The sequence below is a fragment of the Salvelinus alpinus genome, chromosome 27, assembly GCF_045679555.1.
Source record: "Salvelinus alpinus chromosome 27, SLU_Salpinus.1, whole genome shotgun sequence".
In the NCBI taxonomy this organism is placed as follows: Eukaryota; Metazoa; Chordata; class Actinopteri; order Salmoniformes; family Salmonidae; genus Salvelinus; species Salvelinus alpinus.
Genome location: NC_092112.1, coordinates 34,084,088 through 34,099,283, shown reverse-complemented (window position 1 = coordinate 34,099,283; position 15,196 = coordinate 34,084,088). Strand labels below are relative to the sequence as shown.

Sequence of the window (15,196 nt, the reverse complement as noted above, 5' to 3'; positions counted from 1 at the left end):
CAATAAATGTATGGAAAACCCTATTGAATGAAAACTCCATGAGAACATCTATTGGCCAGCAAGTGGGAGTGTTTTCAGCAGTTTAATTAAATTCATGAATAGGACACACACACACACACAAACACAACTCTGCAGCTTTAGTTAAGTGTCAACATACCTGATTCAACTAGTCAAAGTGTTGATCAGAGACTCTGAGTAGAGTTGGACGTATGACTGCTTGGCTGGAACAAAAACCTGCACACACAGTGGTCCTCATAGGGTAACATTGCCCACACCTACTCGAGATGAAGAGGGGGAAAGAGGGAAATGGTGAGGTTCTTCAAAAGATAATTTCACATCAGAAATACCTTCTGCTTTTACAACTTATTTACCACTAATCATATAAGGTCATCAGTGACAGCCCTCACAGATAGCTTGTGTTGTCAAGCCTATTGGACGTCTTTCTTCTGCTATCTTTGGGCCAGATTTACCAAGGCAAGGATTGTATCTGAGCGTGCTTTGTCAACAATGTGTATTTTAAAGGCAATGTTTCTGCGTTCGCAGAGACCACATTCACAGTAAACGCTGCATGTTGGAAATTACCATTAAATGGCACGTTAACGACAAAATGTGATCGGATTGAATCCCGGCCTAAGCATTTAGCACCACTATATGCTGAAAAGGGAATAAATATTGAGGATAGAACAAAAGGGTAAGGATACGGCCACATTGAGATGCATGACCATGGATGAAATTGTTAATCAATTGTCCGTTTTTGTCAGTCAAAATTTCTCAACTGGGACAACCTACATACAGTTGAAGTTGGAAGTTTACCTACACCTTAGCTAAATACATTTAAACTCAAGTTTTTCACAATTCCTGACATTTAATCATAGTAAAAATTCCCTGTCTTAGGGCAGTTAGGATCACCACTTTATTTTAAGAATGTGAAATGTCATAATAGTAGAGAGAATGATTTATTTCAGCTTTTATTTCTTTCATCACATTCCCAGGGGTTCAGAAGTTTACATACACAATTAGTATTTGGTAGCATTGCCGTTAAATTGTTTAACTTGGGTCAAACGTTTCGGGTAGCCTACCACAAGCTTCCCACAATAAGTTGGGTGAATTTTGGCACATTCCTCCTGACAGAGCTGGTGTAACTGAGTCAGGTTTGTAGGCCTCCTTGCTCGCACACACTTCTTCAGTTCTGCGCACAAATTTTCTATAGGATTGAGGTCAGGGCTTTGTGATGGCCTCTCCAATATCTTCACTTTGTTGTCCTTAAGCCATTTTGTCACAACTTTGGAAGTATGCTTGGGGTCATTGTCCATTTGGAAGACCCATTTGCGACCAAGCTTTAACTTCCTGACTGATGTCTTGAGATGTTGCTTCAATATATACAAATACTTTTCCATCCTCATGAAGCCATCTATTTTGTGAAGTGCACCAGTCCCTCCTGAGACAAAGCACCCCCACAATATGATACTGCCACCCCCGTGCTTCATGGTTAGGATGGTGTTCTTCGACTTGCAAGCCTCCCCCTTTTTCCTCCAAACATAATGATGGTCATTATGGCCAAACAGTTCTATTTTTGTTTAATCAGACCAGAGGACATTTCTCCCAAAAGTACGATCTTTGTCCCCATGTGCAGTTGCAAACCATAGTCTCTCTTTTTTACGGCGGTTTTGGAGCAGTGGGTTCTTCCTTGCTGAGCGGCATTTCAGGTTAAATCGATATAGGACTCGTTTTTCTGTGGATATAGATACTTTTGTACCCGTTTCCTCCAGCATTTTCACAAGGTCCTTTGCTGTTGTTCTGGGATTGATTTGCACTTTTCGCACCAAAGTACGTTCAACTCTAGGAGACAGAACGCGTCTCCTTCCTGAGCGGTATGACGGCTGCGTGGTCCCATTGTGTTTATATTTAAGTACTATTGTTTGTACAGATGAACGTGGTACCTTCAGGCATTTGGAAATTGCTCCCAAGGATGAACCAGACTTGTGGAGGTCTACAATTTATTTTCTGAGGTCTTGGCTGATTTATTTAGATTTTCCCATGATGTCAAGCAAAGAGGCACTGAGTTTGAAGGTAGGCCTTGAAATACATCCATAGGTACACCTCCAATTGACTCAAATGATGTCAATTAGCTTATCAGAAGCTTCTAAAGCCATGACATCACTTTCTGGAATTTTCCAAGCTATTTAACGGCACAGTCAACTTAGTGTATGTAAACTTCTGACCCACTGGAATTGTGATACAGTGAAATAATCTGTCTGTAAACAATTGTTGAAAAAATTACTTGTGTCATGCACAAAGTAGATGTCCTAACCGACTTGCCAGAACTATAGTTTGTTAAGAAGACATTTGTGAGGTGGTTGAAAAACGAGTTTTAATGACTCCAACCTAAGTCTGTAAACTTCCGACTTCAACTGTACGTGAGAAGACTGACAATTTGTGCAATTTTGTTGGACAATCATTTCCATTGTACATTTTCCGGCAATTGGAAATTAGAAAATCTCTATATGACCGTGGCCTAAAACAAAGGTGTGGAGAAAGAATAAAACCTCAAGGTAAATGTAAATGAACACAGTTTCATGCTTTTGGTTTTTTATCCCTTTGTCCTTTCGGTGGAAACGCTTATTAAATCTAGCCCTTTGCCTCTCAGTCAAAGTAATCTAGTGTACTCTAGTGTTTCTCAGCTCCAGTCTTGGAGTAACCCAAAGGGTTGCTAATTTTTGTTCTATCACAGCACTAGTGTGCCTGATTTAATTAATCAAGGTCTTGATGATCAGTTGACCACTAGTTAAGTCAGGAGTGCTAGTGCTGGGCTAGAACAAAATTGTGCACCGTCTATGGATTCCCCCAGGAATGTATTGGGACATGCTGCTCTATTTGTTCTCTTGTCCTCTCGTAATTGGGTCCAGATCCCTTTTTCACGGGCCAAAGGTGAGAGCACATTGTTCTCCCTTTGGGAGTAGAGCTACAGGTTACGTGTGTGTGTGTGTGTGTGTGTGTGTGTGTGTGTGTGTGTGTGTGTGTGTGTGTGTGTGTGTGTGTGTGTGTGTGTGTGTGTGTGTGTGTGTGTGTGTGTGTGTGTGTGTGTGTGTGTGTGTGTGTGAGTACATGAATCTCACATCTTAAAGGGATTAAAAGGAGACAAGCCAGGAAATGGTCTGCCGAGGTCCTCTCATTTCTCTCCACCCTATGGAAAAATGTGTAGAGTTGCAGGAAACTGCAACATTTTCTCTATGCCCCATGGCAAATGTGTAGAATTGCACGAAATTAACTCTAAACGTACATTCGTTCTCTCCACTGTCAAGAGGGGGGCTGTAAAAATGTTTTGTTCGCAAGGTGGTGGGGGGGGGGGGGGGGGGGGGTGTTGCACATGTGGGTACACAGACCCGCGAGCAACTGCCTTCCCTCATGATGAGTTCAGATTTTTTTGTGGCCTAACCCCCATCAAAGTTGCCCATCCCTGAAGTAGAGGAACCTTTCCTCTCTCTCCATCTGACCTTTTACATTTGTTTTCTTGTACTTAGCTGCCAATGTACACATGGAATAAAACTAAACAAATGTTTATCTTCCTCTTATCTCTTTTCTCCCTATCTACCCTTTGTAAACCCAACTCCATCTCTCTCTCTCTCTCAGGTCACAATGACTACATCTGCCCGGCGACCAACCAGTGCACTATCGATAAGAACCGCCGCAAGAGCTGCCAGGCGTGCCGCCTCCGCAAGTGCTACGAAGTGGGCATGACAAAGTGTGGTACGTGTCTTACTCGCTTTCCTTACTACCCCTCCCTCCGTTTATCCTCCTTCACACTATCCTCACCCTAATCTTGCCAGTGGTGGTATTCACAAAGCGTCTCAGATCAAGTCCCCCCCTAACATATAATCATATTTATTATGACCTATGACAAAAATGATCCTGGAGCAGCACTCCTACTCTGAGACGTTAAATACATACAGCTTCTATATAGTCCAGTGTGTGGCCAATGTTTGTGTGTCCAGTGCCTTAGAAATTATTCATTTTTGATATGTGAATATTTCCCACTGGCTAGACTTTGCTCTTACAATGAGCAGAGGAACTGGGGCTAGGATATAGTTACATACTCACACAAATGCTTGCTCGGGGATCCACACATTCACACACATGTTTGCAAGTGGACAAGAAATATAGTTTGCTATTTGCTTTCTCTACTCTGTGAGCCTTGTGCATCAGGTGAATGTCTAGGATGTTTTGCTCCATTCATTGTAATGATCTGTTTGTACCAAGCTAAATTATGGTTCAGTTGCTATAGAGACACAGGTTGGTACGGTTGTCATTTCATTGTTCGTTGATCACACATTTCCTCGTCAAGATGAACATCTTGATTTTAAATCCAAACCTAGATAGCCAAGTACAAGGCTACTTTATGCAAGATGACTGAAGTCTAGAAAGCATAGGGTGGCCGTCCTTTCGCTTGCTGTCGCAGTGGTGTGTTATAGTGACCACCTGCTGGGTGCCGGCGAACTGTGGCTGTTTGTGCCGAGTCAACATGTAGAATCGTAAACTGGAAAAAGACAGCCGCTATTGTTAGAGACACTAGACCATTAATCGTTCTGGTGATATTCCTTCTCTTACTATCGGTGAGATATACAGTGCATTCGGAAAGTATTCAGACCTCTTGACTTTTTCCACATTTATGTTCAATTCAATGTTCATTCAATAGGGTTTTCCATACATTTATCTAAAGCCATCCCTTTAAATTTAGTGTACCTTTCATTTGAATTTATCAACAGACTCTCTAAAACAGGCGTAGGCAACCCTCGTCCTGGAGTGCTGCAGGCACTTCATGTTTTTGATTTAATCGACCTGGAAGACCAGGTGTGTTGAATTTATTGATCAGTTCGGCGAATTTATCACTGAACTGATCAATTAGCTCAGTTGGTCACGTGTGGTGCCTAGTTGGAACAAAATCCTGTAGTACAGTGCATCGGAAAGTGTTCAGAACGCTCGACTTTTTCTAAATTTTGTTATTCTGAAATGGATTAAATCGTTTTTTTCCTTCATCAATATACACACACAATACCCCATAATGACAAAGCAAAAACAGGTTTATAGAAAAATAAATACGGAAATATCACATTTACATATGTATTCAGACCCTTTACTCAGTACTTTGTTGAAGCACCTTTGGCAGCGATTACAGCCTCAAGTCTTCTTGGGTATGACACTACAAGCTTGGCACACCAGTATTTGTGGAATTTCTACCATTCTTCTCTGCAGATCCTCTCAAGCTCTGTCAGGTTGGATGGGGACCGTCCCTGCACAGCTATTTTCAGGTCTCTCCAGAGATGTTCGATCGCGTCCAAGTCCGGGCTCTGGCCGGGCCACTCAAGAACATTCAGAGACTTGTCCCGAAGTCACTCCCGCGTTGTCTTGGCTGTGTGTCAAGGGTCGTTGTCCTGTTGGAAGGTGAACCTTCGCCCCAGTCTGAGGTCCTGAGCACTCTGGAGCAGGTTTTCATTAAAGATCTCTCTGTACTTTACTCTGTTCATCTTTCCATCGATCGTGACTAGTCTCCCAGTCCCTGCGGCTGAAAAACATCCCCACAGCATGATGCTGCCACCACCATGCTTCACTGTAGGGATGGTGCCAGGGTTCCTCCAAACTTGATGTTTGGATATTCAGGCCAAAGATTTCAATCTTGGTTTCATCAGACCAGATAATCTTGTTGCTCATCTGAGGGTCCTTTAGGTGCCTTTTGGCAAACTCTGTCATGGGGCTGTCATGTGCCTTTTACTGAGGAGTGGCTTTCTACTATAAAGGCCTGATTGGTGGAGTGCTGCAGAGATGATTGTCCTTTTGGAAGGTTCTCCCATCTCCACAGATGAACTCTGGAGCTCCATCAGAGTGTCCATCGAGTTCTTGGTCACCTCCCTGACCAAGACCCTTCTCCCCCGATTTCGCATTTTGGCAGGGCGGTCAGCTCTAGGAAGAGTCTTGGTGGATCCAAACCTCTTCCATTTAAGGATGGAGGCCACTGTGTTCTTGGGGACCTTCAATGCTGCAGAAACGTTTTAGTACCCTTACCCAGATCTGTGCCTCGACACAATCCTGTCTCGAAGCTCTACAGACAATTCCTTCGACCTCATGGCTTGGTTTTTGCACTGACATGCACTGTCTACTGTGGGACCTTATATAGACAGGTGTGTGCCTTTCCAAATCATGTCCAATCAATTGAATTTACCACAGGTGGACTCCAATCAAGTTGTAGAAACATCTCAAGGATGATCAATGAATGGAAAGAGAATGAACCTGAGCCCAATTTCACGTCTTATAGCAAAGGGTCTGAATACTTACAGTACAAGTCAAAAGTTTTGACATACCGACTCATTTAAGGGTTTTTCTTTATTTTTACTATTTTCTACAATGTAGAATAATAGTGAAGACATCAACACTATGAAATAAAACATATGGAATCATGTAGTAACCAAAAAAGTGTTAAACAAATAAAAATATATTTGAGATTTCTTCAAAGAAACCCCTTTGCCTTGATGACAGCTTTGCACACTCTTGGAATTCTCTCAACCAGCTTCATGAGGTATGGAATGGATTTCCATTAACAGGTGTGCCTTGTTAATTTGGGGGATTTCTTTCCTTCTTAAGGGGTGGTATACAAAAGATACCCCTATTCCATATTATGGCAAGAACAGCTCAAATAAGCAAAGAGAAATGACAGTCCATCATTAATTTAAGACATGAAGGTCAGTCAATCCGGAACAGTTCAAGAACTTTGAAATTTTCTTCAAGTGCAGTCAAAAAAACATCAAGCGCTATGATGAAACTGGCTCTCATGAGCACCGCCACAGGAAAGGAAGACCCAGAGTTACCTCTGCTGCAGAGGATAAGTTCATTAGAGTTACCAGCCTCAGAAATTGCAGCTCAACTAAATGCTTCACAGAGTTCAAGGAACAGACACATCTCAACATCAACTGTTTTATTTGTTATAATAATAATAATTTAACTAGGCAGGTCAGTTAAGAATACATTCTTATTTACAATGATAGCCAAACCCGGACCAATGGTGCGCTGCTCAATGAGACTCCCAATCACAGCCAGTTGTGATACAGCCTGGATTCGAACCAGGATGTCTGTAGTGACACCTCTAGCTCTGTGATGCAGTGCCTTAGACCTCTGCATCTCAGAAAGAAACCACTACTAAAGTACACCAATAATAATAAGAGACTTACTTGGGCCAAGAAACACGAGCAATGGACATTAGACCGGTGGAAGTTTTTCCTTTGGTCTGTCCAAATTTGAGATTTTTGGTTCCAACCGCCATGTCTTTGTGAGATGCAGAGTAGATGAACGGATGTTCTCTGCATGTGTGGTTCCCACCAAGAAGCATGGAGGAGGAGGTGTGATGGTGTGGGGGTGCTTTGCTGGTGAGATTGTCAGTGATTTATTGGCTGCGACAGCATTCTGCAGCAATACGCCATCCCATCTGATTTGCGCTTAGTGGGACTATAATTTGCTCTTCAACACCTCTTTTTTCCCTCAGGTATGCGTCGCGACCGCAGCAGCTACCGGGGTCATCAACCGAGGCGCGTGGGTCGCTTCTTCACCCGGGGCACTGCTAGCGGGCCCAAGCGGGTCCTAGCTGAGGGGGGCGAAACAATCAAGGAACTCCGCCCCACAGAATTAACCCCGGAGCAGCTGATTGGCCGGATCATGGAGGCAGAGCCACCAGAGATCTACCTCCAGAAGGACATGAGGAGGCCCCTGACGGAGGCCAACGTCATGATGTCACTCACCAACCTGGCCGACAAGGAGCTGGTCCACATGATCAGCTGGGCCAAGAAGATCCCAGGTTGGTGTTTATTGATTTATTGTCTCTGACTTTTTATCCACAATTAAAAAACATAATACTTTCCTAGCATCAAATGTTCAATTTTATTCCATTCTTTGTGCACAAGTTGAGTACAGCAGAAAAACTGTATAAAACATTGACACAATGAACAGGAGGTCCATGTAAAGCCTATGTGTGTATCCTCTGTCAATGGGTGTGACAATAACAGAGTGACAGAGCATTAAGTACAGCATACTGTTGAGTAACCTGAATCAACTGAATACAACATTTCTTACATTTTTCCAGCATAACAGTGTAATATTGTTCTAATTTCCTCAAGAAACTGCTTGAGTCCATGTTTTCATCAACTGTTGTCTCTTTTATTCTCAACAGTGATATTCAGGTAGTCAGAATGTAAAAAGGAAGACCGATTAGAAGACAAAGGAAGGTCTGAAACGGGATTTGTACCCATGTCTCCTTGGGTATATGTGGTTCGGGGGCTCAGAGAGCAAACATTAATTATGCATGTCAATCTCTCCTGGCTGATTTAAAATAATAATAAATAAAACAGATAAAAATACACCGTATGGAACAGCGGGGACTGTGAAGCAACACAAACATTGGCAGCAGCTAATTGGGGATCCATAATAAATACAAATACTGGGCAATGAGCATCGATGTACTATAGTTTACACTCCTAAGTTTCACTGCAAAAAGTATAGGGTAGTTTGGGATGTCTAGTTTTCTGTGCTAGAGAAGCTTTGCCCCTGCTTTATTCAGTGGAACCCCATTTTCTGCTAGGGTTGAAATAAAGTAAAAGGTAGTATGTAAATGGCAGTGTACACACTTAAGTTGTACAGCTGATGTACAACACATTGGCCACAACGGTTGTGATACAGTGGAGAGATATTCTGCATTGAAGTAATGGTAAACATTTTTGTTCTGACAAACACTCTAATGTAGCATTAACATAAATTGTCTCACAATCATTGTGTCAAATGTGTTGTATATCATTTGTTCTACCTGAGTGTGTATGGGGCCATAATCTACTCACTGTTTGCTGTTCATAAATATGACTTTTTTAAAGTATCACCAAGTGTCATTATTACATTGCGAACAACAAACCGCGTTTACCGTGAGCAGTATGCGGGAACATTGCCTTTAAATTTCAAACGTGCTGTAGCACAGCATTTCAGCACTATGGATTGAATCTAACCCTAGATCAGCTCTCTGAGACGCTTCATGAATACGGGCCCCGCTATGTCTTTACAGGATTTGTGGACCTGTGCCTGTTCGACCAGGTGCACCTGTTGGAGTGCTGCTGGTTGGAGGTGCTGATGCTAGGGCTCATGTGGAGGTCTGTGGGCCACCCTGGTAGGCTCATTTTTTCCCCCGACCTCAGCCTGAACAGGTGACCACCCTCTCTCTACTCCTGGATTACGCATCTGTATGATTTATCAAATATTTTCTAAGTGGATCCAAAATAAGTATTCAAATGCAGTGTATGTCTGTCTGTGACTGTGTCTGTGTTTTCAGGGAAGAGGGGAGCTGTGTGCAGGGTTTCGTGGATATCTTTGACATGCTGCTAGCTGCCACCTCCAGATTCAGAGAGCTCAAGCTGCAGAGGGAGGAGTACGTCTGCCTCAAGGCCATGATCCTCCTCAACTCCAGTACGTGGGTGTTAATTTGTGTGTTTGCGCATGAGTGTGTGTTTGTGTGTTATGCATATGTTTGTCTGGCCATCTGTCTGTACCTCTGTCTGTACTGCATCTTTATAAGTATTTTTTACTTCCTATTTTATTTATTTATATCATGCATATCAAGATTAACCACAAGTCTGTTGGACCATTTATCCAGTGTAATCCTATCTCTTTGGAGAGGGTTGGCAAGGACAACCAGAGGAATAACTCACTCTGACAAGGCCTAATGAGAACACTGTCTCTCTCCACTCCCATCATAGTTACTGTTTAACACTTAAAGACCTAACAGTCAGAACCTGTTTCAAGGTCAGTGGATCACAAAAAATAACAAAAATTGTGTCACTTAACTGTAACCAAAGTAATCGCATTTAATAATGCTACATGTTGGAAATTATTTATGAAGTGTAGCAAAGGTGGTTTGGTGAAATGTGCTTGCACAATAAGTCACCTTTTCTGAGACCTGAAGATTTGTGCTAGCTCCCGGAGATAAAGGCTTGGCTTTAGCTCAGAGGGCTAATGTGGTTTTGAGTCATTGCGACAACTACAGTTAAGTTTTTTCTTTATTTTCTCAACTGTGTGTGTTTTGTGGTTGCAGACATGTGCCTGAGCTCCTCGGAGGGGAGCGAAGAGCTGCAGAGTCGCTCGAAGCTCCTGCGCTTGCTGGATGCCGTAACAGACGCACTGGTGTGGGCCATCGCAAAGACGGGCCTCAGCTTTCAGCAGCAGTCTGCGCGCCTCGCCCACCTGCTGATGCTGCTGTCACACATCCGCCACGTCAGGTACAGTAGCCACAATACGGCCACCGCTGTCACACTCGGAAGTTACCTCTCAGTCACAATAGTCACCACTATCATTGCCTTCAGAAAGTATTCACACCCCTTGACTTTCCACATTTTGTTGTGTTACTGCCTGATTTTAAAATTCATTAAATTGAGATTTTGTGACACTGGCCTACACACAATACCCCATTATTGTCAAAGTGGAATTATGTTTTTAGAAATGTTTACAAATTAATTAAAAATGAAAAGCTGAAATGTTTTGAGTCAATAACTAATCAACCCTTTAGGTTATGGCAACCCTAAATAAGTTCAGGAGTGAAATTGTGCTTAACAAGTCACATAAGTTGCATGGACTCAATAATAGTGGTAGTATTTAACATGATTTTTGAATGACTCTCTCATCTCTGTGCCCAACATATACAATTATCTGTAATTGTGAATTTCAAACATAGATTCAACCACAAAAACCAGGGAGGTATTCCAGTGCCTCGCAAAGAAGGGCACCTATTGGTAGATGGGTATAAAAAAAGCAGACAATGAATATCCCTTTGAGCATGCTGAAGTTATTCATTACACTTTGGATGGTATATCAATACATCCAGTTACTACAAAGGCATCCTTCCTAACTCAGTTGCTGGAGAGGAAGGAACCATGAGGCCGGAATACAAATATTCCAAAACATGCTTAAGGCACTAAAGCAAAACTTCTAAAAATGTGGCAAAGAAATGACCTTTGTCCTGAATACAAAGCGTTATGTTTGGGGCAAATCCAACACAACACATCACTGAGTACCACTCTTCATATTTTCAAGCATGCTGCATCATGTTATGGATACGCTTGTAATCGGCAAGGACTAGGGAGTATTTTAGCATAAAAAGAAACAGAATAGATCTAAGCACAGGCAAAATCCTAGAGGAAAACCTGATTGTCTGCTTTCCAACTGACACGGAGTCAAATTCACCTTTCAGCAGGACAATAACGCCAAATATGCACTGGAGTTGCTTAACAAGACGACATTGAATGTTCCTGAGTGGCCTAATTACAGTTTTGACTTAAATTGGCTGAAAATCTATGGCAAGACCTGAAAACGGCTGTCTAGCCATGATCAACAACCAACTTGTGAGAATTTTTATTATAATAATGTACAAATATTATATAATCCAGGTGTACAATGCTCTTAAGAGACATGTAACCCTGTACACCTCTTGAAAGACTCACAGCTGTAATAGCTGCCAAAGGTGATTCTAATATGTATTGACTCAGGGGTAAGAAAATTAGATTACATTTTCAATAGATTTGCAAACATTTCTAACATGTTTTGACTTTGTCATTATGGGGTATTGTGTGTAGATGGCTGAAAAAAATAATATATTGATACAATTTTGAATTCAGGCTGTAACGCAATTTTTTTGGGAATAAGTCAAGGGGTATGAATTCTTCCTGAAGGCATTCTAGGCTACACTTTCTCATTCGGAACTTCTAACACGACAATGAGCAACAAGAGCAGCTGCTCACCGATTTAACAGCTCTAACCAGTTCCACCAAGACACAGCTAAAACATTAGCATGCAGGTGTCAGCTATCACCGGTTAATACTTGATCTGATTGAATCTATGCCCATTTCTGTGTATTTTCTTTTCGTTTGTATCACGAAAAGTAGTGAGCGTACATGACCTCTGTCTTTGCTCATTGTGCAGTAACAAGGGCATGGACCACCTGCACTGCATGAAGATGAAGAACGTGGTGCCCCTGTACGACCTGCTCCTGGAGATGCTGGACGCCCACATCATGCACAGCCCACGGCTGCCCCACCAAGCCAACTCAGCGGGCCCCTGTCCAGAGGTGAGCCCCCCGCAGCCCACCACATCAGCAGCTGCCCCGGCCAGACATGGACCCCCAGCAGCAGAAGCGAGCCTCAACAGCAGGAGCCATTGGACTGCAGGGACCCCGGTAGAAAGACAGGTATGCACTCTCCTGTCTCATGTCATTCCTTCTCCTGCCGTTTTGCCCTTGAGCAAGGCACTTAACCCCTCAAACAACTTCAAGGGTGCCGCACCCTGGCTTCAAACCTGTGTGTGTGTGTGTGTGTGTTTCTCTCGAGGGGATGGGTTCAAATAAAAATAGATCCTTCATTTCAGAGATCACAAAAAAATCTTATTTTCTGATGCTAACCTGCTATTATCCCCTCCCTTTCTCTGTCCTTTCCTCTTTGTCACTTTATTAGTGGTGAAAAGGGATCTCTAGCAGCAAAAAGGACAATGGAGAGAATGTGACTGGGACCCTTGTGGACAGCTACTTCTTGGAACGGCTTGTAAAACCACTCTGAAACAGAGGAACTGGGAACGAGTATAAGAGTGTTTCAGATAGTGCCTGGTTACCTGATTACCTGATTACCTGAGCCGACAAGGTGCAAAATCTGTCGATGTGCCCTTAACCCTAATTTGCTCCAGGGGCGCCATACTACCATGGCTGACCCTGTAAAACAACCCATATTCGCTGCACCTATCTGGTGTGTGACGTGTGGTTTATTTTTTTACTGTCAATGAGATAATCTGTATAAATAAATGTAACTTTGAGTGACAATCAAAAGATAGATGGCCATTTACACTGGTTCAAGTTGTTTAACTGTCATGGAAGAAAGAAAAACACATTTTAAAACTATATACTTCACCCCAAGATCTTATTCCTTTGCTTTACCCTTAGGTTTTTGTTCCACCATCTGTATAGCTTCAAACTTTGCATACAGTATGCAAATTAGGCACTTGTCCTAATAAACAAATATATTTCCAGCTGAACAGGTGGAGGTGAAGGGTCACACTACTGTCATTCCACTCTAGAACACATTCCCTTAAAGGTGGACTCCACAATAATAATATCATACACAGTGGGACAAAGTCCTGTTTGAATCGACAACAAAATCTAAATGACACTATTTTGTCTCCTCAAATAAAGATGCAAATTAAGACGGAAGATTTTTTTAATTCCTTCGCAAAAAGTGCCTATGGGTCCAATCCCATCTTCAGCAATGGGAGTATGACTCAAACATTCATACAAATTCATTTGGGACTTACTTGAATGTCAGTTTTACGTCCGCATGTCTCTAGCTAAAATTCAGCCCTTCATACGTGGGCAATGTGATCGAATTCTGACCACAATGTTGTTTCTGTGTTTATTTCTCCCGGGAAGAAAGCATGGTGAAATGAAGAGATACAATAAGTGTAATATTGTAATAAGATTCACGCCTTTCAAAGAGCACAGTGCAACGCTGTTGTGTTTATGTACCACTTTATAAGACTGGCCCAGTGCAAGTTCAATTCCCAGTTTTAAAAAACGGTGTCATCTTGACAGTTTTGGAGGGAGGGTCTTAGGCGTGCGAACCCGAAGTAGAAAAGAAATGGGTACAGTTTGGCATTTGTGTGTTTTGTTTCAGACCTGTTGTACTTTGTGTAGTTGCTACTGGCGACCAAGAAGGTGTTTAGATTGTGCCTTCTACATAGCGACCAGCTTGTCTTAAATGCACACATCAGCTGTCCTGACTGTTTATTATATCTGTTATGTCTTTGTGATAACAGTATTGTAGGGGTTTTTATGACTGGTTCAAGTAAGGTGTTGCCTACAACATAACCCACCTGCTAACTGGACCTTTCCATCCATTCATCAGCTTTGTGTTGTCCTCACACCTGACAATATTTAGGCCAGGATTCAACCCGAGTCATGTTAGCGCTGTCGACAATGCAGCTTTTAAAGGCAATATTCCTAAATGTATGGTCACGGTAAACACTCTACAACATGCATTGGATTGAATCCAGGCCTTAGAATGCCAATGATACATTCAACTAATGTGAGGTCCTAATGATACACACAATAGGATCACAATCAAAACTGAATATTAGGAATGTGTTCCTAATGTTTGGTATACTCAGTGTATATACAGCCTGTCTGCATTCCTGATTTCTGTTACTGTTAGTTTATCTGTGTAATATTGACTTAAGCTCAGAACCACTTGTTTTGCAAACATGGTCCTGTTTTATATATTGCTGTGCTGATCAATGGACAGTTCATTACCTCTGTCAAATGAATATGTAGCTTAAAATTGTGTTTATTTAATTTTGCAATAAAGATGGTGATGCTACAATAATGCACATTTAAATTAGGCCTATATCCAAAAACACATACGGCCTAATGATATATTTTCGGCTTCAGACGAACGCCTAGTTCTCACATAGTTTTCTTTTGGAATGAAAGCCTTTTCAAAGCCTTAATAATCAACTATGTCGCTTGTAGTAATAGAAAAGCAGAGTGCTAGCTTTATTTCCTGTGCTAATTTAGCCAATTTCCTTTCAGTAGCGCTATATTACCTACCTAGGCTAGATTTACTCTGGTAGAGGAAGCATATTATTTACTTTTGATGACCAGACAGCCGTAGCTGCAACCGACACTTTTAATTTGTAATCTCTCATTTTGGGGGGATTTCTAGCCTCAATAATAAAGTACAGTGTAGGACCTCAGGAGATATGGACCCTTCGGGAATGGAGGTTGTTCAGAATGCTGACATGTTCTTTACTTTGAAATGGATTTAACGCATCAAACCTTTGTAGACAATATGAATTGCTTATTAACATGTATTTTCTAACCATTTAGTTATACTGTAAAAACATTTTTTTTCTGTAATCTACATACTCAGGCACATGAGCAACATTTACGTTTTCTTTGCAATAATACATTTCCCGGTTCCATATTTCCCGTTTCATTGGTCAGTCCGTAACTCGAGGTTCTACTCTTTAACATGGGATCTAAAATAGTATGCGGATGCTAATTGCTATCTCTGGGTCCATTTAGTCTGTCATTTAGAAAAATGGTTAACTAAGGCCTAGATTTAATCAGTTCAGAGTTAACCCGTGA

At 41.9% G+C, this 15,196-nt stretch overlaps 1 protein-coding gene across 1 annotated transcript in view; it reads left to right on the top strand.

Moving 5' to 3' along the window:
* Positions 1–14,949, top strand: part of esr2a (estrogen receptor 2a) — a 41,412-nt gene extending 26,463 nt beyond the window's left edge. Inside the window, exons 4-10 of the mRNA XM_071370397.1 lie at positions 3,631–3,747; positions 7,529–7,837; positions 9,089–9,227; positions 9,353–9,486; positions 10,112–10,295; positions 11,992–12,256; positions 12,519–14,949. Coding sequence (XP_071226498.1) covers positions 3,631–3,747; positions 7,529–7,837; positions 9,089–9,227; positions 9,353–9,486; positions 10,112–10,295; positions 11,992–12,256; positions 12,519–12,524 — 1,154 coding nt within the window. The 3' untranslated portion in view covers positions 12,525–14,949. The remainder of the gene's footprint in view (positions 1–3,630; positions 3,748–7,528; positions 7,838–9,088; positions 9,228–9,352; positions 9,487–10,111; positions 10,296–11,991; positions 12,257–12,518) is intronic.
* The last annotated feature ends 247 nt before the right edge of the window (positions 14,950–15,196 follow it).